Source organism: Hylobates moloch, unplaced genomic scaffold (assembly GCF_009828535.3).
Source record: "Hylobates moloch isolate HMO894 unplaced genomic scaffold, HMol_V3 SCAFFOLD_19, whole genome shotgun sequence".
Taxonomy (NCBI): Eukaryota; Metazoa; Chordata; class Mammalia; order Primates; family Hylobatidae; genus Hylobates; species Hylobates moloch.
In genome coordinates, this window is record NW_026652294.1 from 61,274,525 (window position 1) to 61,302,328 (window position 27,804).

At 42.8% G+C, this 27,804-nt stretch overlaps 1 protein-coding gene across 3 annotated transcripts in view; it reads right to left on the minus strand.

Annotated features, from left to right (window-relative positions):
- Nucleotides 1-27,804, minus strand: part of CNTLN (centlein) — a 370,084-nt gene that overhangs the window by 196,850 nt on the left and 145,430 nt on the right. For all 3 annotated transcript variants that reach the window (XM_058431391.1, XM_058431390.1, XM_058431389.1), the window contains exon 7: nt 8,531-8,689. In XM_058431391.1, coding sequence (XP_058287374.1) covers nt 8,531-8,689 — 159 coding nt within the window. The remainder of the gene's footprint in view (nt 1-8,530; nt 8,690-27,804) is intronic.

The following is a 27,804-nucleotide window of genomic DNA, read 5'->3' on the forward strand; positions in this document are numbered from 1 at the left end:
TGGTGAGACTGTAAACTAGTTCAACCATTGTGGAAGTCAGTGTGGTGATTCCTCAGGGATCTAGAACTAGAAATACCATTTCACCCAGCCATCCCATTACTGGGTATATACCCAAAGGACTATAAATCATGCTGCTATAAAGACACATGCACACGTATGTTTATTGCGGCACTATTCACAATAGCAAAGACTTGGAACCAACCCAAATGTCCAACAACGATAGACTGGATTAAGAAAATGTGGCACATATACACCATGGAATACTATGCACCCATAAAAAATGATGAGTTCATGTCCTTTGTAGGGACATGGATGAAACTGGAAACCATCATTCTCAGTAAACTATCACAAGGACAAAAAACCAAACACCGCATGTTCTCACTCATAGGTGGGAATTGAACAATGAGAACACATGGACACAGGAAGGGGAACATCACACTCTGGGGACTGTTGTGGGGTGGGGGAATGGGGGAGGGACAGCATTAGGAGATATACCTAATGCTAAATGATGAGTTAATGGGTGCAGCACACCAACATGGCACTAGGATACATATGTAACAAACCTGCACACTGTGCACATGTACCCTAAAGTTTAAAGTATAATAATAATTAAAAAAAAAAAAAAAAAAGAACTGAGAAAGCCCAGAACAAATTAGATCAGCTTTGCTCTAGGTTTTGGGACAAACTCTTATCTGATTCCTTAGCTTACTCCAAATATACATCTCCTACTTGCCTGTTTTCCTTGTTGGCTGACTGGATTTCATGTATTTAATAGTAATGAGATCACTCAGTTGTGAACTTAAGAGTACAGGAAGCAAAGATAGTCCTCCAGCCATTTTTAACTCTAGGCCTCAGTCCAGCAGTAAACTTGATTAAAACAGCCTTCAACAAGGTTAAATCTAGCTTTATTTCTAAAGAGTTTTTTGGTGACAAGACCTCAGGGTAATAAAATGTTTGATTCTCTAGGAGATCCTGCAAGAAGCCAAAAGCTGAGGATGTTCCAGTGCCCTGGGCAGATTCCATCTTATTCTCATTCCATTAATAAGAGTAGAGTTTAAAAAAAAAAAAAAGTGCTCAAGTGAGTAATTAGGCAATATGAGAAATTCATTCATCTGCATTGCTTTAGGCATACTGAGTTATCTTTTTCCCTATTAGCAGTAAGATTCCTTACAACAGTTTTCAGAGAGTCTCTTTTCTCTATAACTTCTTTCCTCTAATAATCCAAAAAGCTCGAATGGATCAGGATTTTTTTTTAAGGTTCTGGCCTATAAAAATGTAACCACGTATTACATTATATGATTTAGAAGTATCAATCATTATAATTCATAAGCAATATATTATCCTTACTATTCTTCATGCTATTTTCTATTTATTTATTTATTTATTTATTTATTTTTGAGATGGAGTCTTGCTCTGTCGCCCAGGCTGGAGTGCAGTGGCGCGATCTGGGCTCACTGCAAGCTCCGCCTCCCGGGTTCACGCCATTCTCCTGCCTCAGCCTCTCCGAGTAGCTGGGACTACAGGTGCCTGCCACCACGCCCAGCTAATTTTTTTGTATTTTTAGTAGAGACGGGGTTTCACCATGGTCTCGATCTCCTGACTTCGTGATCCGCCCGCCTCGGCCTCCCAAAGTGCTGGGATTACAAGCGTGAGCCACCGCGCCCAGCCTTCTTCATGCTATTTTCTGTTGAAGAAATTAAAGTGAAAAAGGTTAAAAGGATCTCCAGGGGACAGAAAGCAAGTTAGAAATAAGACCTCAACCTCCAACTCCTTTAATTTTCAGGGGCTTAGACTGAAGAGCTCCTTTTTGAATATTTTATTAGCGTTAAAGAACTAAATGATATTTTATATATCTTAACAATTTTGAAAATGTATATGCTCTGTTATCCAATGATACTAATTTAAGAATTGAAATCATCCAAATCTAGTAAATATACTACAGCATTCCCTCATTATCCACAAGATTGTTTCCAGGACCCAAGTGAATTAAAAAAATCTACAAATGCACAAGTCTCTTATATAAAATGGCACAGTATTTGCTTATCACCTATGTACATCCTCCTGTATACTTTAAACCATCTCTGGATTACTTATAAGAATAAGATGGAATCTACCCAGTGTTTACAATGCAAACACTATGTAAATAGTTGTTATACTCTTTTTCGTATTAATTTTTATTGTTGTATTGCTATTTTTCACTTTTTTCCCAAATATTTTCAATTCATAGTTGGTTGAATCTGTGAATGGGGATATGCCCTGTGGACACAGAATGCCAACTGTATTTGCAACACTGACTGAAACAATAAATTCTTCAAGTGAAAAATGTACTATTTATAGCCAAAAATGACAACACTAATTTAACATGTAATATGCTAACTCCTTATTTTCCTAGTTAACAGTTTGAGTAATATTGTCACTAAATAGACCAAGAAGTTATAAAATACATGTTAGTACCCCAACCATGTTTGATGGTCTAGAAATCATAAATGCTGATATAATTCCCTATCAATATTTAAATCATACACATATATAAATGATGTGCAGATATAAAAATATTAAAAATTACATGAATGGCTATATGCTCAGAGGAAGAGAACACATCAGATTACTTTTATTTATCTTGATAGGTGTTTTTCTCCTAGAAAGGCCTTCCACACTATATGATTGGTAGACTTGTATATGAGACTGATGGTTTGTTATGGAGAGCTCTGGCACAATATGACTCACCTCTGTGCTCAAAACTTTTTTCAATTTTCTTTCTTCACCTTTGTCTCCCCTCCTCAATTCCCACATCCTACCACTTGGGACAACTGTTTTCATCTTTTCAGATAATTAAACAGATATTATGATACAGATCTACTTAATAAATGAGAGAAAGAATGGGTAATGTAAGGGCAAGAAAAAGGGGTGAAGAATTGAGAGAAAGAGAACACAGGAAACAAACTTCCATTAGAAACAGTAAACTAAGATCTGATTCTGAAAGAAGTTTAATAAGAATTGAAGATAAATTGTTAGTGTAATATTTTTAATTCAACTCACCTGAGTCTTAGAGCTAAATCCCAATTATTATTCAAAAATATTAAAATGAATCTATGTGAAAATGTTTGAAATTTTGAGTAAATAATTTCATCTCATTATTGCAAGGATTATTATTCAAATTAGAAAACAATCTAAAAATATGTGTAGACAAGGAATAAAGACAATACATATAATGCTCTAGAATAAGAATAAATAATCTGATATAAATGAACACTAAAGTCTGAACAATAACACACCTGACAAATAAGGCAATGTGATCATTCCCAAATGTTAAAATCCTGCACTACACAACTACTACATTTTTGAGGAGAAAAAAAAGCGTTAGTAAAAAATCTTCAGAAGCTCAAAAAGTTAAAAAGTGTGATGTAATAGCAAGATAAAAGAAACCAAATGATACAATTAGGAGAAACAATGGCTAGAGAAAAATGATGGAAGCCCTTTTCACATAGAAAGGTAACTGCTATACTCTGGTCACCAAAAAGAATGCAATGAAATCTTCTGAATAACATTTAACTTAGATATCAGGATAAATATTCTAACATTAGAAATTATTAAGTGTTGAAAAAATTTGGATGAGAATGGATAATGCAAGTTTGTAGAATCTGTTTACTGAGGCTTTTAAGGATAAGACCTCACCTTTCCATTTAAAACTGAACTATGCTGTGGGCTTTATAATAAAGTTTAAGAATTGCATTCTGGACCCAAGATTACCTAGATCTGAATTCTACACAGGTAGCTGTTTGACTTTAGACAACACCCTAAGCTTCAGTTACCTGATCTACAAACAGGGATAAAAATAACAATACCACATCAGGTTGGTGTGAGGCTTAAACATTAAGGCAAAAGCCCTATTGCCAGTGCCCGATACACAATAAGCTAAAAAATGTTAACTATTATTATTATATGGTTACTAGGAGCAGCTTGCATTTTTATCTCGATTTACATAATACATTTCTAAAATAATTTGTGTAAATGGAAACTCAGATTCTCCCTGGCTTATAGTACAATTTTACATCCGTCTTTATAACTGTGATCTAACTGGAAGGACTTCTCACTTGTATTTTGTTTCTCCACATTTTCACCACTGCAGAACCATTCATCCACCCAAAGTCAAACATTAAATGGACTAGAGTAATATTTAAATTCAAATAGAAACATTGCCATAAAGTTTTAAAATATAATTATGATTTTTAAATTGCATTATCCAAAGTGGGACATCATAGCATGCAATGTCTCAAGGTTCAGTAACTTAACGTTTACTAATCATGTGGTAGGCAGGTCCCCCTTAGAATCCATGACCCCTATCCATTCTTATTATGGCATAATTTTAAAAGGATATGTTATGTACAAACTAAAAGTGAATTGGGCCAGGCGCAGTGGCTCACACCTATAATCCCAGCACTTTGGGAGGCTGAAGCGGGTGGATCATCTGAGGTAAGGAATTCGAGACCAGCCTGGTCAACATAGTGTAACTCAGTCTCTATCGAAAAGCACAAAAACTAGCTGAGTGTGGTGGCATGTGCCTGTAGTCCCAGCTACTGGGGAGGCTGAGGTGGGGGAATTGCTTGAACCTGGGAGGCGGAGGTTGCAGTGAGTCGAGATCAGGCCACTACACTCCAGCCTAGGCGACAGAGTGAGACACTGTCAAAACAAAAAAACAAAACAAAACAAAAAGTGAATTGCATATGGTTAATACGATGTTATAGCTTCATAAAAGGAAGTCTTCCCTGGGTGGACAGGTCAGTGTGTGTGTGTGTGTGTGTGTGTGTGTGTGTGTGTGTGTAGTCAATACACTATAATGAATAGTAATAGTCTGAACTGACAAAGAAATGTTTATTGCAGCTTTATTTACAATAGTAAAACAAATAACATATATAACCAACACTAGAAAAATAAATTATATGACCATCTAAAATAGTTATATGTTACGACTTTTTAAAAGATAATGTTAAAGTGAAAAATATTAGTGTGCTAACAGATATGTTAAGATGTATTTTTAAAACTGAAATATTCAAAATGTTCACAGTATTTGCCTCTGGGAGACGGAATTACAAAAGACTTCGTTTTTTAAAATATATATAGCCACCAAAACAATTTTAATGTCTACTAACTGTAGACAAAATTTATAAAGAATAAATAATGAGAATATTTTCAAATTGAGTCTAGTTGAGGATATTAATGAAAACTGTATGAACAACTACAAGCATCTAAAACAACTTCAAAATTAAAATATTACAGTGGGAGGTACAATTTCGAAGTGAGAATCAACTTAAGTATCAGTGAAGCCCCCTACTCCCACGCTTCCCAAGGTAATGTCTGAGAAACAAAAATAAAAGAAAAATGAAATCCAATCTAGAGAAAGAAATGACAAAAAACAGACCAAACACGAGGAAAAGTAAGCCAATTATTTTAGGTTAGCACATCTCAGTTTGTTCTATTTTTATTCTGACTCAATACTATTCACAAACACAACATACCCCCATCATTTACATCTCTCATTTTCTATAATGATTCTTGGAAGGGATAAACATAATCCCAGAACAAAAGTGTTTAAGGTTTCAAAATGTACCCCAGATCACAATTTAGGTTATGTCGAGTTCGCCAAATAGGGGCATATAAGCTCTACCTCTCCAAATTTAGTAAAGACATACACTAGGGAATTTATGGTTTGAACTAGAGTTCATTTGGAAAAGTTATCAGAAATTAATCTGTCCCTTTGATAACTTCTCAGCAAAGTATTATTGGTATGACACCATCAAGGAGAGTTTTCTTTATCCTTAGTCTTGGAACAGGCCCCAGTTATGCTCCCATAATTCCCTCTACTACTATTACAACATACATCATTCTTTTCTTACTTCTACCATTTAATGTCTGCTATCAACTAATTTTAAACTGTTTAAGAGTTGTAGAATAAAGGAAGTAAAATGGTATCTATGCAGATAACTGGGCAGGAAAGCTTTCAGGCACTGGAAGAAAGTACACCTTGAAAGGTTAAATACCTGTTATGTTCAAGGAATAAAAACATGGTTTGTGTTGCTGGAGTGAATAAGAAGAGAAGGCAAAGATGAGATCAGAGAGATAATGTAGAGTCGGAACATGCAGGGTCCCATAGGTTGTATTAAGAACTTAGGTTTTTTTATTTTTAATGGTCTGGGAAACCACTGGAGGGACTTGAAGAGAGCAGTGATCTGATTTGGCTCACAAAGTTTTGGCAATAATATCCTGGCACCTATGTCAAAAGGCTTAAGATCAGAACAAAGAAACTGGCAAGTTACTGCAATAATCCAGGTAATACATGATAGTGGCCTGGACAGAATGGTGACAGCAAGGGTGGTGGGAAGTAGTCGAATTCTGCACCTGTACTGAAAACATAAAAGGCAATAGCTTTGTTTTGAACACGTTCAGTATGAGATGCCCATTAGGCATCCAAGTGAAGAGATATTAAGTAGGCAATTAGATATACACTTTCCTAGAGTACACCGAAGAGATCCAAGGTAGATAAACAAATTTACAAATTTGGGAATCATCAGCCTACAGACACAGATAGAGTATTCAAATCAAAAAATCTGAAATGCTCCAAAATCCAAAACATTTTTGAGCACCAGTATGATGCTCAAAGGAAATGCTCATTGGAGCATTTCAGATTTCAATTTTTCAGATTTGGGATGCTCAGCCAGTAAATGTAATGCAAATATTCCAAAATCCCAAAAGCTCAAAATATGAAACACTTCAGGTTTCAGGTTCCAAGCATTTCAGATAAGGGATATTCAACCTGCAGTATAATTTTGAAAGTCAAGGTGATTAGATAAAATCACCTAGGGTGTGAGTATAAACAGAAAAAAAAAGGGATAGATCCTAAGAGTGAGGCCTGGGACATTTTAACACTTTACAGAACATGGAGACTGGGTAGGACCAGAAAGAAATTAAAAAGGGACAGCTAGAAACTGAAGGACGAAAACCATCCAATTATAGTACCATGGAAGCCAAGAGGGGAAAAAAAAAATGTTACAAGCAACAGAAAAAAAATGTTTCAAGCAATAGAAAGTCATCAATGGGGGAAAAAGAGAAAACAATTAATCAGTATTAATAACAATTAACAAGTATTAATAAAGTACAGTACCATTTTAGCAACGGAACCTGGTTTAGAAACAAAAAACACAGTGGGCAATGCCACCCCATAAAACAAAAAGGCAGCACTGCTCTAGCTGAAGTGGAAGACTGTATCTTCCTGCTTGGTATCATCTAGGTCCTTGGGAAAACACAAAGGGAACACAGAATACACAGTGAAAACCACTGTTACAAAGCATCATTTAAAAATATGTGTTTAAGTTTTAAGGTAATTTACTTCACGTTAATTATAGATATTGGATTTTCACAGTGATTTTTCAGAAAACTAAGATCAAAAGTAAAAATCCAGTAATTCTAGAGGGATACTATGAACTGTATTATTTAACCTCTCTAAGCCTCACTTGCCTCAACTACTATCATTAAATGAGAATAACACTATATAAACTATATTATTTAAATAATTTAGCACACTACACAAAACATATGAAGAACTCAGTAAAGTTTTTTTTTTTTTTTTTTTTTTTTTTTGAGACATTGTCTCGCCCTGTCACCAGGCTGGAGTGCAATGGCACAATCTTGGCTCACTGCAACCTCTGCCTCCCAGGTTCAAGTGATTCTCCTGCCTCAGCCTGCCAAGTAGCTGGCACTACAGGCATGAACCACCACGCCCAGCTAACTTTTTGTATTTTCAGTAGAAACAGGAATTCATCATGTTGGCCAGGATGGTCTCGATCTCTTGACCTTGTGATTCGCCTGCCTCGGCCTCCCAAAGTGCTGGGATTACAGGCGTGAGCCACCACACCCAGCCAATAAAGGTTTTTTTTTTTCAATTAGCAGATTAAATTATTGCTGGTGAGTCAGTTAGCACACCTAAATACTTGGGTAAACCTTCTTGAAAGGCTCCTAAAACAACTGTAAAATAAAAGACTACTGAACAGAAATACACAAAATAAACAGAGAAAAATCCTGGAAAATACTGATCCTAAAGACCTCCTCAGCAATCCCCTTTGTATTTGTGAAGATTTGCCCAACAATAATGTACAAATTTTACCATGAAAGTGTGCCATACTTGACAAAATAATTTCTTGTAATAGCAGGCCGAGGAATTCCATTCCCCTAATCCTCTCCAGTTTTGAGACTATACTCCTAGTATGTTTCACAGAAGCTGTCTGAATGCCAATTTATCAAAATAATACCCTATAGCGTATCTATATTTTAAGTGATTCAGCTCTAATTACCATAAAGAAAATTCAAAAAATTTTAAATGTTACCAAATTGAACCATCCTTCACTTCTAAATTTTGAGTAAACATATGTAAAAGGAAGTAATAATGAAATGCTGAAATATGAAAAAATCTGAATTCTATATATGTTCATAAGTTCATACATAAAATTTACATCTTTATTACAGAATAAAAGCATACTTTTTGATATGATATACTTTCAGCTGTGTGAACATCTTCCTGATTTCTCAGTACTTTTTGTGTGTCCATATTGAGAACCTGAAGCTGCTGGATCAGCTCTGCTTGCTGGGCTGTATGTGTACTGTTCTGTTTGTAACGATTCTGCAGCTCCTGCAGTTCCTTCCTGTGCAAAGCAAGCAATAAATAGAGAAAAGTATGGACAAAGATCATCCCAGTTAAATAATTGTGTTCATCTAAGGTTACAGATTGGCATCCTATTTTTCATCTATTATTTGTACTGCAGGCAAACTTATTAATAAAAGAAATAATGACATATTTAATATTTATCACATACACACAGAAACTATTGATACGACGACTATGACTTTCAAAGCCAGATACATATTAATTTTCTCTTGTAGCTTTATAGTAATAAAAACCATGGAAATACATAGTACAACCTTTTATTTAAATTAAGTAAACACTTCAGTTTCAATAATTAACAAGTGGTAAGGTCAACTATAGTTATTAGACAGTTTTGAACAAAGAGTACGTCAACCTTTCATTTTATATTACTATACAGAACTTTAAATACATTAAAAAGAATCCCAAAGGGCAAACTTGTTTTCAAACCAAAGTTCCTTAAAGCACAACTGCCAGTTATAGTTTGTAACCCCAGGGTCCTGGGCTGGATTCTTTTGACTCCTCTAACTCAGCTTGAAGGAACCGATGAGGTAAAAAAAGTCAGAAAGTCACAAGAAAAATCCAGTCCTTCGAACCTACCCAGGATGAAACTGATAAGCAGGACAAATGAACAGGTGGTGGTAACGATGGCACTAAAAGTCTAGGAGAACTACACCTTTGAGATAGAGGTTTCCAGATTGCTGTGGTTGTGAATCCTGTGGGATACAGATTATATAAACTGGGAATTCTTTTGCATATTTAATTTGAACAGAGAAATATTTATAAAGCACTATTACATCAAAATATACCATAAACAGTAGTCTCTTAGTATCTATGGGAGAATGGTTTCAAGACCCACTTTGAACATAAAAATTTACAGATGCTCAAGTCCCTTACATAAAATGATGTAGTTTTGCATATAATGTATGCACATCCAAATACTTTGTCATCTCTAGATTACTTATAATACCTAACACAAAGTACATGCTACGCAAATAACGTTATACTGTATTGTTTAGGGAATAATGACAAGAAAAAAGTCTGTACACGTTCAGTACAGATGCAACCACTCATTTTTCTTCGACTGATATTTTCAGTCCGTGATTGGTTGAATCTATGGATATGGAATCCATGGATATGAAAGGCTGACTGTACTTATATAATATTTTGAAGATTGTATTTCTTAATGGAACTTTTTTTACCTATAACTTTAAACTAGTCATTCATTCGCATAAGTCTTAAAAGAAAGAAGGAATAAAAGAGATACGGAGACAGCTGTTGAACATGGATGAAAATTAGTATGGGAGCAAGGAGTTCTGCTCCTTAGAGATTTAGAACATTAATGTTCTCAAACCACAACTACAACCCCTGCATCCACACAGATACATGGATATACACCATTTTCATGTAACAATTCAAAAAACTGAAACATGCAGAAAATAGCAGTCAAAAACGGGGAAGGGGAGAGAAGAGAACCAACAATGGCACCATGCCTTCAGGAAATGTAATACAAGAGGAGGGGAAAAAAGACCCACAGTAATCATGCATGATGATTACTGTCATTTTTCACTAATAACATTAGCAAAAATTATCAAAGGAAATACTCAACAGGGCAGGAGAAAATTCCATCATAGTTATGTTAGCCAGGAGGCCGAAAAAAATGTCACATTTAGAAAGGAGACATGATGAAGATAAAACATATCATCTTTCAATACAGTGTTAAAACACAGCAAATTTATTTATATTCGCATGTTAGAAGACATCTGGTATTTCTTAATAAGGCCCGAATCCGTAGCTGGTCTGCATTTAAGGACAATGTACAACAAAATATATGTATCTTTAGTCATAAGAAACACACTAGGCAGGGTGCGAAGGCTCACATCTGTAATCCCAGCACTTTGGAGGCCGAGGCAGGTGGATCGCCTGAGGTAGGTGGATCACCTGAGGTCAGGAGTTCGAGACCAGCCTGACCAATAGTGAAACCCCATCTCTACTAAAATTACAAAAATTAGCTGGGCTTGGTAGCATGCACCTGTAGTTCCAGCTACTCAGGAGGCTGAAGCAGAGGAATCACTTGAACCTGAGCCAAGATCGCACCACCCCACTCCAATCTGGGAGAGAGTCAGACTCCGTCTAAAACACACACACACACACACACACACACTCTCTCTCTCTCTCTCTCTCTCACTGAAGAGTAGGGAGATGCTCATACTATTATGACGCTTTGCAAATTAAAAATCAACCTGGGAAAAAGCACATTTTTCTCTACCAACTCATGCTATTTTCCGGGCATTCTCTCAATAAGTGGAATTGAAGCATAATCTTATACTATGTAGATATGTTTATTTCTATCTCCCCACACAACCCTCGGAAAAGTACAAGTGATGGTATGTACACCAATGTTGCAAATACAAAAAGCAAGCAAAGTTCACAAAACTCACACATCTGAACCAGCGGAAAGCACTGAATTTGTCTAGACCTTTCCTCATTTGAAAATAAGTAAACAAAAACAGGGCGTGCCAAGATGGCCGACTAGAAACAGCTGTGGTCGGAGGCCCCCCCCACCAAGAAGAAGGAAAACAATGAGTGAATCCTGCACTGGCAACTGAGGTATCCAAGTTCTCTCACTGGGACTGACTAGACAGCTGGCACAAGCCAGAGAGACCAAGGAAAAGCAGGGTGGTGCGACGGCCCACCTGGGAGCCACACAGGGTAACAGTAGCTCCTACCACCAGCCAAGGGAAATGGTGAGTGATTGACCTACTGAGAGGTGACAGTGTGCTGGCAGCCCTGGCAGCCCTCCCTCACTCTCTGTTAGGTGACACAAGGCGCCAAAAGATGGCGCTGGTTCCGGGTTCTTCTTCACCCAGCACTACTTCAGCCCGCCAAATGAGACCCAATAAAAGAAGGCACCTCCTACTCCTCCCTTCAGGCCCGCCCCCCATCCAAACATCAGTGCCCACATAGCCCTGGGGGCTATAAATTACTCCACTCAACAGCTCTCTCTCTCTGTCTCCTGCGCGACCTGACCTCAACTTCTCCAATAAAGATCTCTTGGCCGTACTCGGTGTGGTTTGAGTTTGCCGGTATCCCTTTCATTTGGTGCCGTGACTCGGATCGGGACTCCCCACTTTTAGTGGGATCCCAATCTCTTCTTAGACTCAACCCAAACCCCCGACCGGCCTTCACCCATTCTCCTGTTCGCCAAGCTGTTCGCCCAACACCGGCCTCATCTTGGTAAGTCTTCCCCTCCGGGGTCCACCTCTCTAGGCAGGCAAGAGACCCCACAAAGCATCTTGCCTCAAGCCCTTAAGGCCACGGTAGACCCCAAATAGCAAAACTGGCCCACATATCCCCTAGACAATCAAAGCAAATGGCCCACTTATGGGTCTCTCGATCCTAACATTTCTCCAGGATCTCTACAATTATTGCGAGCGAACAGGAAAATGGGTAGAGATCCCATATATCCATGGATTCTTTCTCCTACGGGATAGATCTAACCTTTGTCTCCCTTGCAAACCGCAGCAACTCCTTGCTGCTCTTAAACCAACCTCTCCCTCTGTCCCTGACTTCGACCCAGCCGACGAACCCCCCCCATACCACCACCGTCCACCGCGCCCTCCGGCCGCCACCCAACCGGAAGTTGCCCAGCCTCCCGCTGCCCCCCCGCCACACCCTCAACTGCCTATCCCGTCAGCCCCGGCCTTCAGCACCCCCACCACTCGCTCAAAGTCACACCCCCAACCCTGCCCCCCTTAGAGAGGTGGCAGGAGCTGAAGGTATTGTCCGAGTCCACGTCCCCTTTTCTATGGCTGACTTATTGCAAATAGGAAAACGCCTAGGCTCCTACACTTCCAATTCTGCTTTATATATCAAAGAATTCCAATACTTCATCCAAGCTTATAGCCTTACCTTCCATGACATCTGTATGATTCTCTCTAACATCCTCCTCCCGGAGCAGCATAGGCGAGTCTAGGAACAAGCTGGAACTTATGCAAATGAGGTTCATCAAACAACCCCAGCCGTACCGCTAGGAGCACAGGCAGTACCTGAGCATGAGCCCAGTTGGGATTATAACACCCAAAATGGAGTATCAGCCTGAGACCATTTCGCTACTTGCATCATAGCCGGTCTACGGAGGGCAGCTCAAAAGTCAGTTAACTTTGAAAAACTTCATGAAGTCATACAGGATAAAAATGAAAACCGGTCTGCTTTTCTAGACCGCCTTACACAGGCACTCCAACAATACACCAACATAGATCCCGAAACCCCAGCTGGTAGGCAGAGTTTTCCTGATATCAAAGGTAAACTAAAAAAACTGGACAAAGGCCCCCTCACCCCTCAAACCGAGATCTTAGGGACGGCATTTAAGGTGTATCACAATCGAGATGAGAAGGAAAAGAGGCAAAAGTACCAGTTACTGGCACAAGCCCTTCAAGCCTCCCCTCAATCACACGGCCATAGGTTGTCGTCTGCCCATCCATCCCAACGTCAGCCCCCAGGGCCCTGTTTCAAATGCGGAAAGGAAGGGCACTGGGTCCGAGAGTGCCCAAATCCCAGGCCCCCCAACCAGCCATGTCCTAAATGCCACCAATCTGGCCATTGGGGTGTAGACTGCCCCTGCTCCCGAAGGGGGGCCGGGCCGGCCACCATCCCAACTCCCGATCTTCTAGGATTGGCCATTCAAGACTGACGGGACCTTGGGACTTCCTTCCCGACACAAATCATCACCACACAGGAGCCCAGGGTCTCTTTAACAGTGGATGGACGTCCCATCAACTTTCTCCTAGACACCGGAGCTACTTTCTGTTTTAAGGAAATTTTGGGGCGCCACTTCCCTCTTTGGATCTCCCATAGTCGGGGTCGGAGGCCAAACCATACGTCCAAGAGCCACTCCTCCCCTCTCCTGCACTTTCTCCGGCCACATCTTTTCCAATCGATTCCTAGTCATGCCACAATGCCCACTCCCTTTGTTAAGAAGAGACATTCTCTCTAAATTTAAAACTTCCATCACCTTCAACCCAATCACCCTCCCACAATCCACCTCACTCATTGCCTTGGTAGCGAGTTCCATAGATCAAACTCCTGCTCCTACTCGGCCTTCGCTCCCAGCCAGCATCAACCCTATAGTGTGGGACACCACCACCCCCTCATTAGCACTCTGTCCTCCCGTACAAATATTCCTTAAAAACCCATACCACTTCCCCAGCCAACCCCAATATCCTCTCCCTGTCTCCAGCCTGGAAGGATTACAACCAATTATTTTAGACCTCTTAAGAAAAGGGTTCCTCAGGCCAACCCATTCTCCATTTAACACCCCTAATCTAGCAGTAAAAAAACCCAACGGTATGTTCCGCCTATCCAAGACCTCAGCTCTTATCCTCTATTCCTCCTAGTGGCACACATTTCTCAGTCATAGATCTTAAAGATGCCTTTTTCACCATTCCCCTCTCCCCTCAGTCACAAGACCTGTTCACCTTCACTTGGACTGACCCAGACACTAAACAGTCACAACAGCTCACGTGGACAGTGCTTCCCCAACGGTTCAGAGATAGTCCCCATATCTTTGGTCAAACTCTTGCCTCAGACCTACAAAAATTGCACTTTCCCCAGTCCACCCTCCTACAATACGTTAATGACCTCCTCCTATGCAGTCCCTCTCTAACTGTCTCACAAACTGACACCACCTCTCTTCTCAACTTTGTTGCTGACCAAGGCTACCGAGTATCCCCCCAAAAGGTCCAGCTCTCCCTCACTCAAGTCACCTATCTAGGAGTCCTCCTTGCCCATGACTCAAAGGCCATCACCCTAGACCAAAAGTGCTTCATTAGAAGTCTTCCCATCCCAAAAACCAAACAGGAGATACTCTCCTTCTTAGGACTAGCAGGTTACTTTAGAACTTGGATCCCCAACTACTCTTTATTAGCAAAGCCCCTATATTTCTCCCGAGGTACCCCATCCGAGCCTGTAGAGGCCACAGTCAAGCAGCCCTTCCTGTCACTCCAACAGGCACTACTCAAAGCCCCAGCCCTACATCTTCCAGACTTACAACAACCTTTCATTCTATATGTACACGAGCACAATGGCTTGGCTCTTGGAGTCCTAGGTCAGATGCACAGACCCACCTTTGCGGCAGTTGCATACCTATCCAAACAATTCTGAGAGCGAACTCGGCCTGCAGGGAACTGAGTTTTCTCCTTTCCCTCCTCACTCGTCCGGCCTGGGTTTCCTCCCTTCTCTCGCTCAAAAAATCCTGGTACCAGGTAACCCACGGCCCTCAGCCTTAGAGAGGCCCATCAGTTCTTTCGTTTTGGTGACAACCGGCTCGAAGGTTCTGACTCGCAACACAGCCATCGGCTAATAGGGGATGCCCTGTTCAGCCAGCCGCCGTATACATATACCCCTTCCTGTCTCACCATGGGAGGCTCTGCATCCCTGCCGGCCGACTAGACCCCACCGTGCGAGGGTGGGCCCCCTGCCTTCGGGCCCTGGCTGCAGCCTACCTACTACTTCAAGAGTCAAAGAAATTAACGTTTAGGGCAGCTGTTGTCATTACCTCCCCCCATCAACTCAAGGAACTCCTGACCTACAAAAGTCTACAAACCCTTATCCCTTTCCGTGTACTGTCTCTCCTAGTTTCCTTCCTGCACGATTCCACTGTAACTTTCCAAACATGTGCACCCCTCAATCCCGCCACCCTCCTGCCTGTCTCTCCTTAAACACGAACCCACAAACCCCTCTAAAGCCAGGCACGCCCATACCCCACAACCCTCTCAAAGCTCCCATTTCTAAAACACCCTCCCTTCCTACTATTCCTAAGGCATAAACTGCCACCCTCATGCCTGCTCCGAGCCCGCTCTTCTGGCTCTCCTCCTCTTACATCTTCTTCTACAGACCCTCCTCCACCAACAGGCCCCCTTCACAACCCTACTACCTGTTCACCCTCAAAGAAACTTACAACGCTAACCGGAGGTCACACACCAATGTCATCAGTTACACCCGATGCTCCATCGACGCATCCTCAGTAGACCTTCCCCTCCCTAAACTCACCATGATAGATAGCGGTTAGGACCCTTATTTCCACATGTTCCACTTTGCCATTTGCTTTCCACACCAACAATCCCGCAGCGCCTGTAAAACTGAATGGCCCCAAAACTATAGGTGTCCCTGGACCAACTGTGTTATGAATTGGATCACCAAAAAAACAGACAGACCCCATTCATATATTATGTGACCAAAAACAATGCCTCATCTCGAGCAATTCACATCACCGACCCAGCCAACGCAATCTGGGGCCAGGCAGCCACAGGGGGAATATACCCAAGCAACGCCTGGTCTTATCCAGCACAAACTATAACCATCACCTGTGCCCTAAAAACTGACTCCCAACAGGTTCTAGCCGAAATTAACACACATATTTCTCAAGGACAGACTGAACTACAATCCCAGCTACATCCACAGGCCGACACAACCTCCTTACAGGCTTCCTGGCTTCTGTTCCTCAATCAGGGATTACTACTATTAAACACCTCTCAGGTCCCCACTTCCGATTGTTTCTTATGCGCAAACATCAACAAACCCCCTCTTGCTGCGGTTCCACTATCTAGCTCCATAAACACAAGCAACTCCTCCCCCCTGACCACCGGCTTTGTAATCTCCCATGTCCCCCTCCTTGCCAACCTCAGCGTCCCTATCCCTACCTGTTACAACACCAGCTACCACCCCCCATCGCCCCACAATGTAACATGCAAACAAACCGTCACCCCCCACCCCAACTTTCCAGCTCCAGACAGCCTCTTTTTTTGGTGTAACGGCTCCTTATACAAATCCATTAATTCCTCTATCCCTGGCCCCTGCATACCCACCACACTAGTCCCTCAATTCACATTGCTCTCCTTCTCTGAAGGCCTTCAAGCCTATCAGTTTGATCACCCTAAGCCCAACTCTCCTGAGGACCGTCGGAAAAAGAGAGCAATCTTCCTACCTATCATGCTTGGAATCTCTCTAACAACCTCTCTCATAGGTACAGGACTAAGAGTCACCTCTTTAGGATACAGTGTATCCCAATTTTCAGATTTCCAAACCCAGATGCAGATGGCCATTGAGGAAACGGCTCAGTCTCTAGCCGCCCTCTAACGACAAATCACATCCCTTCAAAACCGCCAAGCCATCGACCTACTCACAGCCAAAAAAGGCAGTACTTGCATCTCCTTACAGGAGAACTGTTGTTATTACATTAATGAGTCCCAAGTAATCGAAACTAGCATTAAAACCTACATCAGATAAAAGGTAAACTAATGAATGCTAGCACTACTCCCTCCCTTTGGGAAACCCTCAAAACCCCCCTCTTAGCTTGGCTCCTTCCCTTTTTAAGCCCCCAGTGGGTATCCTTGCTTTCTGCGCACTATTCCCCTGCCTCATTAAGTTTATGAAAAACCAAATCTCTTCCATATCTAACCAAACATTTAACCAGCTTCTCCTCAGAAACTACCAACTTTTAGCCACCAGCAAGGACGGGACAGATTCCACAGACGGGCTCACAACCTGCTAACCCAAGCCAGTCATGACAACCGCCAACCGATTCCACAAATTTCTCAACGATCTCTGTGCTGAAAGCTGGCTCATAGCCAATCCATCGCTACCCTTCAAATGGATCACAATGTTAGAGGAACCTTCACGGACTTCACACCCCAAGAGGTGTTTACATACGCCGCCACACTACTCGGGCTTATTCTACTGATAGATCCCCCTAACAGTCCTCCCTTTACTCCCCCTCAACGCCCCCACTCAGCAGGAAGTAGCCAGATGAGATATGCCTCTCCACCCACCTCTAAGAGAAACAAAAGGGAGGAATGTTAGGTGACGCAAGGCGCCAAAAGATGGCGCTGGTTCCGGGTTCTTCTTCACCCAGCACTACGTCGGCCTGCCAAATGAGACCCAATAAAAGAAGGCACCTCCTACTCCTCCCTTCAGGCCCGCCCCCCATCCAATCATCAGTGCCCACATAGCCCTGGGGACTATAAATTACTCTACCCAACAGCTCTCTCTCCTGCGCGACCTGACCTCAACCTCTCCAATAAAGATCTCTTGGCCGTACTCGGTGTGGTTTGAGTTTGCCGGCATCCCTTTCACTCTCAGCGCCTCCTCGGCCTCGGCACCCACTCTGGCCGCGCGTGAGGAGCCCTTCAGCCCACCGCTGCACTGTGGGAGCCCCTTTCTGGGCTGGCCGAGGCCGGAGCCAGCTCCCTCAGCTTGCGGGGAGGTGTGGAGGGAGAGGCATGGGCGGGAACTGAGGCTGCGCGCAGCGATTGCGGGCCAGCTAGAGTTCCGGGTGGGAGTGGGCTTGGCGGCCCCACACTCGGAGCTGCTGGCCAGCCCTGCCGCCTGGGCAGTGAGGGGCTTAGCACCCAGGCCAGCAGCCACGGAGAGTGCGCCAGGTCCCCCAGCAGTGCTGGCCCACCGGCGCTGCTCTAGATTTCTTGCCGGGCCTTAGCTGCCTCCCCATGGGGCAGGGCTCGGGACCTGCAGCCCACGAGCCTGAGCCTCCCCCGCCCTCCCCCACTACCCCCCGCCCTCCCCCCACTACCCCCCACCCTTCCCCCACTACCCCCACCGTGGGCTCCTGTGCAGCCCGAGCCTCCCCCAAAAGCGCAGCCCTCTGCTCCACAGCACCTGGTCCCATCGACTGCCCAAGGGCTGAGGAGTGCTGGCCCACAGCGCGGGACTAGCAGGCAGCTCCACCTGCGGCCCCGGTGGGAGATCCACTGGGTGAAGCCAGCTGGGCTCCTGAGTCTAGTGGGTACTTGGAGAACCTTTATGTCTAGCTAAGGGATTGTAAATACACCAGTCAGCACTCTGTATCTAGCTCAAGCTTTGTGAACACACCAATCAGCACCCTGCGTCTAGCTCAGGGTTTGTGGATGCACCAATCAGCACTCGTATTTAGCTAATCTAGTGGGGACTTGGAGAACTTTTGTGTCTAGCTCAGGGACTGTAAACACACCAATCAGCACCCTGTAAAACAATCAGCTCTCTGTAAAACAGACCAATTGGCTCTCTGTAAAATGGACCAATCAGCAGGATGTGGGTGGGGCCAGATAAGAGAATAAAAGCAGGCTGCTGGAGCCAGCAGTGGCAAACCCCTCAGGTCCCCTTCCACACTGTGGAAGCTTTGTTCTTTTGCTCTGTAATAAGTCTTGCTGCTGCTCACTCTGAGTCCACACTGCCTTTATGAGCTGTAACACTCACTGCGAAGGTCTGCAGCTTCACTCGTGAAGCCAGCGAGACCACGAATCCACCAAAAGGAATAAATTCCGAACACATCTGAACATCAGAAGGAACAAACTCTGGACACGCCGCCTTTAAGAATTGTAACACTCACCACAAAGGTCCGTGGCTTCATTCTTGAAGTCAGTGAGACCAAGAACCCACCAATTCTGGAAACACTACCCTGCCTGAGAAACCATGCTTTTTCCATGGATCCATGCTACCCACAAATCAGGAGAGCCCCCCATGAGCCCATGCCACCAGGGCCTTGGGTCCCAAGTGCAGAGCTGTCCAGATTCTCGGCAGCCTCTTGGTGGCCTCTCAGCAGCCAATGGGTTAGCGACTACCTATGGCTACCAACTTCCTCGTGGAAGGGGTGGCCATCATCACCGCCCTGCCTGCTGCCTAAGATGGCTGAGTTCCCGGGGAATAGGGGCAAGGGGTGGCAGCCATCACTGCAGCTCCAGTCTGCCAATTTTCCCCTGCTAGTGCCAGGAAGACTAGATGGTTTGGACCCAGATGGAATTCCCCACAGCACTCACAATGGCTATGGCTATGGCAGATCATGGCCCAACTGCCTCTTTAGGCGGAACCCTAACCCATCATTCCTCACTGGGTGGGGCCTTCCTGCAGGAATTTCAGCAACTGCAGCCAGGGGTTTAGGGACAGAACTCTGATGTCCCTGGGACTGAGCCTCTAGTGGGAGAGGCAGCCACAGTATTCACAGAATAGTAGACTTAGACTTTCCCCCTGCCAGATCTGAGGAATCCAGGCAGTCCAGATCATGGGGATTCCCCACAGCACAGAGTACCCGCTCCGCCAAGGGGGAGCCAGAATGTATCATTAAGCAGGTGCCAGATCCCCTGCCTCCGGACGGGGTGAGACCCCCAACAGGGGTCGCCAGACACCTTATACAGGAGCATGCCTGTTGGCATCAGGTTGGTGCCCCTCTGGGACGAAGATCCCAGCCAGAGGAAGTAGCAGGCAGCCATCTTTGCTATTCTGCATCTTCCACTGGTTATACCTGCAGGTGCAGAAGGGACCCAAGTGAATAGGGTCTGGAGTGACCCCCAGCAAACCACAGCAGCCCTAAGGAAGAGGGGCCTGAATGTTAAAAGAAAAACAAACAGAAAGCAACAACAATAACAGCATCAACAAAAAGGTCCTCGCAAACTGAAAGATCAAAACTAGATAAACTCACTAAGATGAGAAAGAATCAAGGAAAAAACAATGAAAACTCAAAAAGCCAAAGTGCCTCTTCTCCATATGATCATAATACCTCTCCAGGAAGAGCACAGAACTGGGTGGAGGTGGAGATGGATGAACCGACACAAGTAGGCCTCAGAAGGTCGGTAACAACGAACTTAGCTGAGCTAAAGGAGCATGTTCTAACCCAATACAAAGAAGCTAAGAACCATGATAAAACATTACAGGAGCTGTTAACCAGAATAGTTTGAAAGGAACATAACCTAATGGAGTTGAAAAACACAACCTGAGAACATCGCAATGCAACTACAAGTATCAACAGCCAAATTGACCAAGCAGAGGAAAGAATTTCAGAGCTTAAAGACTATCTTGCTGAAATAAGACAGGCAGACAAGATGAGAGAAAAAAGAATGAAAAGAAACAAACAAAACCTCCATGAACTTTGGGATTATGTAAAAAGACCGAAACTATGACTGACTGGGATACCTGAAAGAAATAGGGAGAATAGAACCAAGGTGGAAAACATACTTCAGGATATCATCTAGGAAAACCTCCCTAACCTAATAAGACAGGCCAACATTCAAATTCATGAAATCCAAAGAACCCCAGTAAGATACTCCATGAGAAGATCAGCCCTAAGACACATAATCATCAAATTCACCAAGGTCAAAATGAAGGGAAAAAAATGTTAACAGCAGCCAGAGAGAAAGGGGAGGTCACCTACAAAGGGAAAACCATTAGACTAACAGCAAACTTCTCAGCAGAAACCCTACAAGCAAGAAGAGATTGGGGGCCAATATTCAATATTCTTAAAGAAAAGGATTTCCAACCCAGAATTTCATATCCAATCAAACTAAGCTTCATAAGCTAAGGAAAAATAAAATCCTTTTCAGAGAAGCAAATGCTGAGGGAATTAGTCACCACCAGGCCTACCTTGCAAGAGCTCCTGAAGGAAGCACTAAATATAGAAAGGAAAAACCACTACTAGCCACTGCAAAAACACACTGAAGTACAAAGACCAATGACACTATAAAGCAACTACATCACCAAGTCTGATAAATAACCAGCTACCATCATAACAGGATCAAATTCACAGACAACAATATTAACCTTAAACGTAAATGGGCTAAATGCCCCAATTAAAAGACACAGAATGGCAAGCTGGATAAAGAGTCAAGACTCACCAATGTGCTGGATTTAAGAGACCCACCTCATGTGCAAAGGCACACATAGGCTCAAAATAAAGGAATGAAGGAAAATATACCAAGCAAATGGAAAGCAGAAAAAAGCAGGGGCTGCAATCCTAGTTTCTGACAAAATAGACTTTAAACCAACAGGGATCAAAAAAGACAAAGAGGGGCATCACATAATGGTAAAGGGTTCAATTCAATGAGAACTGCTAACTATCCTAAATATATATATACCTAATACATGAGCACACAGATTCATAAAACAAGTTCTTAGAGACCTACAAAGACACTTACACTCCCACACAATAATAGTGGGAGACTTTTAACACCCCACTGTCAACATCAGACAGATCACCAAGACAAAATTAACAAGGATATTCAGGACGGGAACTCAGCTCTGGATCAAGTGGATCTTCTTGGTGACACATAGCACTTACTCTAAAATCGATCACGTACTTGGGAGTAAAACACTCCTCAGCAAATACAAAAGAACTGAAATCAGAACAGTCTCTCAGAAAACAGCACAATCAAATTATAACTCAAGATAAAGAAACCCACTCAAACCACACAACTACATGGAAATTGAACAACCTGTTCCTGAATGACCCCTGGGTAAATAATGAAATTGAGGCAGAAATCAATTGTTCTTTGAAACCAATGATAACAAAGAGACAACACACAGAGTCTCTGGGATCCAGCTAAAGCAGTGTTAAGAGGGAAATTTATAGCACTAACTGCCCACATCAAAAAACTAGAAAAATCTCAAGTTGACACCCTAACATCAAAACTAAAAGAAACAGAGAACCAAGAGCAAATAAACAACAACACTAGCAGAGGAAAAGAAATAACCAAGATCAGAACAGAACTGAAGGAGATACAGACATGAAAAACCCTTCCAAAAAAAATCAATGAACCCAGAAGCCGGTTTGTTGAAAAAAATAATAAAATGGATAGATTGCAAGCTAGACTAATAAGAAAAAAGAATCAAATAGATACACCAAAAAACTGACAAAGGGGATATCACCACTGACCCCACAGAAATACAAACGACCTTCAGATAATACTATAAATACCGCTATGCAAATAAACTAGAAAATCCAGAAGAAACAGATAAATTCCTAGACACATACACCCTCCCAAAACCGAACCAGGGAGAAGTTGAACCCCTGAATAGACCAATAACAAGTACTGAAGGGGAAGTAACAAATACCCTACCAGCCAAAAAAGAGCCCATGACTGATGGATTTACAGTTGAATTCTATCAGAGGTGCAAAGAGGAGCTACTACCATTCCTTCTGAAACTATTCCAAACAATTGAAAAGGAGGGTCTGCTCCCTAATTCATTTTATGAGGTCAGTATCATCCTGATACCAAACCCTGAGAGATACAACAACAAAAATGAAAACTTCAGGCCAATATCCCTGAACATGGATGCAAAATCCTCAAAAATTAGCACGGTATACTGGAAGCGCCTGTAATCTCAGCTACTTAGGAGGCTGAGGCAGGAGAAGTGCTTGAACCTGGGAGGTGGAGGTTGCAGTGAGCCAAGGTCACGCCATTGCACTCCAGCCTGGGCAACAAGAGTGAAACTCTGTCTCAAACAAACAAACAAACAAAATCTTCAATAAAATACTGACAAACTGAATACAGCAGCACATTCAAAAAGCTTATCCACCACGATCAAGTCAGTTTCATCCCCAGGATGCAAGGCTGGTTCAACATACACAAATCAATAAATCTAATTCATCACATAAACAGAACTAAAGACAAAAAACACATGATTATCTCAATAGACACAGAAAAGGCCTTCGACAAAATTCAACATCCCTTCATGTTAAAAACGCTCAATAAACTAGGTATTGATGGAACATACCTCAAAATAATAAGAGCCATTTATGACAGACCCACAGCCAATATCATACTGAATGGGCAAAAGCCGGAAGCATTTCCCTTGAAAACTAGCACAAGACAAGGATGCTCTCTCTCACCACTTCTATTCAACATAGTATTGGAAGGTCTGGCCAGGGCAGTCAGGCAAGACAAAGAAACAAAGGGTATTCAGATGGGAAGAGAGGAAGTCAAACTGTCTCTGTTTGCAGATGACATGATTCTATATCTAGAAAACCCCATCGTCACAACCCAAAAGCTTTCTAAGCTGATATGCAACTTCAGCAAAGTCTCAGGATACAAAATCAACTGCAAAAATCACAAGCATTCCCATACACCAACAATAGACAAGCAGAGAGCCCAATCATGAACGAACTCCCATTCACAAATGCTACGAAAAGAACAAAATGCCTAGGAATACAGCTAACAAGAGAAGTGAAGGAGTGAAGGACCTCTTCAAGGAGAACTACAAACCAGTGCTCTAGGAAATAAGAGAGAGCAAAAACAAATGAAAAATCATTCCATGCTCATGGATAGAAAGAATCAATATCATGAAAATGGCCATACTGCCCAAACTAATTTACAGATTCAATGCTATTCCCATTAAACTACCATTAACATTCTTCACAGACTTAGAAAAAACTACGTTAAAACTCATATGGAAGCAAAAAAGAGCCCGTATAGCCAAGACAATCCTAATCAAAAAAAACAAAGCCAGTGGCATCACACTACCCGACTTCAAACGATACTACAGGGCAACAGTAATCAAAACAACATGGTACTGGTACAAACACAGACACATGAACCAATAGAACAGAACAGAGATCTCAGAAATAAGACCGCACATCTACAACCATCTGATCTTTGACACACCTGACATGCTGCTGGGAAAACCATTGTGGAAGACAGTGTGGCGATTCCATGCTGCTGGGAAAACTGGCTAGCCATAAGCAGAAAACTGAAACTGGACCCCTTCCTTATGTCTTATACAAAAATTAATTCAAGATAGGTTAAAGACTCATTAAATGTAAAACCCAAAAGTATAAAAATCTTAGAAGGAAATCTAGGCTAACCATTCAGGATACAGGCCCGGGCAAAGATTTCATGACAAAAATATCAAAAGCAATTGCGGGGGGAGCCAAGATGGCCGAATAGGAACAGCTCCGGTCTCCAGCTCCCAGCCCCAGCAACACAGAAGACTGGTGATTTCTGCATTTCTGCTTGAGGTACCGCTTTCATCTCACTAGGGAGTGCCAAACAGTGGGTGCAGGACAGTCGGTGAAGCGCACTGTGCGCCAGCCCAAGCAGGGCGAGGCACTGCCTCACTCGGGAAGCGCAAGGGGTCAGGGAGTTCCCTTTCCTAGTCAAAGAAAGGGGTAACAGATGGCACCTGGAAAATCGGGTCAGTCCCATCCTAATACTGCGCTTTTCCAACGGGCCTGGAAAACGGCACACTAGGAGATTGTATCCCGCACCTGGCTCGGAGGGTCCTATGCCCACGGAGTCTCGCTGATTGCTAGCACAGCAGTCTGAGATCAAGCTGCAAGGCGGCAGAGAGGCTGGGGGAGGGGCGCCTGCCATTACCCAGGCTTGCTTAGGTAAACAAAGCAGCCAGGAAGCTCGAACTGGGTGGAGCCCACCACAGCTCAAGGAGGCCTGTCTGCCTCTGTAGGCTCCACCTCTGGGGGCAGGGCACAGACAAACAAAAAGTCAGCAGGAATCTCCAGAGACTTAAACGTCCCTGTCTGACTGACAGCTTTGAAGAGAGTAGTGGTTCTCCCAGCACGCAGCTGGAGATCTGAGAACGGACAGACTGCCTCCTAAAGTGGGTCCCTCACCCCTGAGCAGCCTAACTCGGAGGCACCCCCCAAGAAGGGAAAGACTGACACCTCACTGGGCCGGGTACTCCTCTGAGACAAAACTTCCAGAGGAACTATCAGACAGCTGAATTGGTGGTCTCACGAAAATCCGCTGTTCTGCAGCCACCGCTGCTCACACCCAGCCAAACAGGGTCTGGAGTGGACCTCTAGTAAACTCCAACAGACCTGCAGCTGAGGGTCCTGTCTGGTAGAGGGAAAACTAACAAACAGAAAGGACATCCACACCAAAAACCCATCTGTACATCACCATCATCAAAGCCCAAAAGTAGATAAAACCGCAAAGATGGGGAAAAAACAGAGCAGAAAAACTGGAAACTCTAAAAAGCAGAGCACCACTCCTCCTCCAAAGGAACGCAGTTCCTCACCAGCAATGGAACAAAGCTGGATGGAGGATGACTTTGACGAGTTGAGAGAAGAAGGCTTCAGACGATCAAACTACTCTGAGCTACGGGAGGAAATTCAAAACAATAGCAAAGAAGTTAAAAACTTTGAAAAAAAATTAGAAGAATGGATAACTAGAATAACCAATGGAGAGAAGGGCTTAAAGGAGATGGAGGAGCTGAAAGCCAAGTTTCGAGAACTACATGAAGATTGCAGAAGCCTCAGTAGCAGATGCGATCAACTGGAAGAAAGGGTATCGCAGATGGAAGATGAAATGAATGAAATGAAGCGAGAAGGGAAGTCTAGAGAAAAAAGAATAAAAAGAAATGAACAAAGCCTCCGAGAAATTTGGGACTACATGAAACGACCAAACCTACGTCTGATTGGTGTACCTGAAAATGATGGGGAGAATGGAACCAAGTTGGAAAACACTCTGCAAGATATTATCCAGGAGAACTTCCCCAATCTAGCAAGGCAGGCCAACATTCAGATTCAGGAAATACAGACAACGCCACAAAGATACTCCTCGAGAAGAGCAACTCCAAGACACATAATTGTCAGATTCACCAAAGTTGAAATGAAGGAAAAAATGTTAAGGGCAGCCAGAGAGAAAGGTCGGGTTACCCACAAAGGGAAGCCCATCAGGCTAACAGCTGATCTCTCGGCAGAAACTCTACAAGCCAGAAGAGAGTGGGGGCCGATATTCAACATTCTTAAAGAAAAGAATTTTCAACCCAGAATTTCCTATCCCGCCAAACTAAGCTTCATAAGTGAAGGAGAAATAAAATACTTGACAGACAAGCAAACGCTGAGTGATTTTGTCACCACCAGGCCTGCCCTCAAAGAGCTCCTGAAGGAAGCACTAAACATGGAAAGGAACAACCGGTACCAGCCACTGCAAAAACATGCCAAATTGTAAAGACCATCGAGGCTAGGAAGAAACTGCATCAACTAATGAGCAAAATAACCAACTAACATCATAATGACAGGATCAGATTCACACATAACAATATTAACGTTAAATGTAAATGGGCTAAATGCTCCAATTAAAAGACACAGACTGGCAAACTGGATAAGGAGTCAGGACCCATCAGTGTGCTGTATTCAGGAAACCCATCTCACGTGCAGAGACACATATAGACTCAAAATAAAGGGATGGAGGAAGATCTATCAAGCAAATGGAAAACAAAAAAAGGCAGGGGTTGCAATCCTAGTCTCTGATAAAATAGACTTTAAACCAACAAAGATCAAAAGAGACAAAGAAGGCCATTACATAATGGTAAAGGGATCAATTCAATAAGAAGAGCTAACTATCCTAAATATATATGCACCCAACACAGGAGCACCCAGATTCATAAAGCAAGTCCTGAGTGACCTACAAAGGGACTTATACTCCCACACAATAATAATGGGAGATTTTAACACCCCACTGTCAACATTAGACAGATCATCTAGACAGAAAGTTAACAAGGATATCCAGGAATTGAACTCAGCTCTAAACAAAGTGGACCTAATAGACATCTACAGAACTCTCCACCCCAAATCAACAGAATATACATTTTTTTCAGCACCACACCACACCTATTCCAAAATTGACCACATAGTTGGAAGTAAAGCTCTCCTCAGCAAATGTAAAAGAACAGAAATTATAACAAACTGTCTCTCAGACCACAGTGCAATCAAACTAGAACTCAGGATTAAGAAACTCACTCAAAACCGCTCAACTACATGGAAACTGAACAACCTGCTCCTGAATGACTATTGGGTACATCATGAAATGAAGGCAGAAATAAAGATGTTCTTTGAAACCAACGAGAACAAAGACACAACATACCAGAATCTCTGGGACACATTCAAAGCAGTGTGTAGAGGGAAATTTATAGCACTAAATGCCCACAAGAGAAAACAGGAAAGATCCAAAATTGACACCCTAACATCACAATTAAAAGAACTAGAAAAGCAAGAGCAAACACATTCAAAAGCTAGCAGAAGGCTAGAAATAACTAAAATCAGAGCAGAACTGAAGGAAATAGAGACACAAAAAACCCTTCAAAAAATTAATGAATCCAGGAGCTGGTTTTTTGAGAAGATCAACAAAATTGATAGACCGCTAGCAAGACTAATAAAGAAGAAAAGAGAGAAGAATCAAATAGATGCAATAAAAAATGAAAAAGGGGATATCACCACCGATCCCACAGAAATACAATCTACCATCAGAGAATACTACAAACACCTCTATGCAAATAAACTAGAAAATCTAGAAGAAATGGATAAATTCCTCGACAAATACACCCTCCCAAGA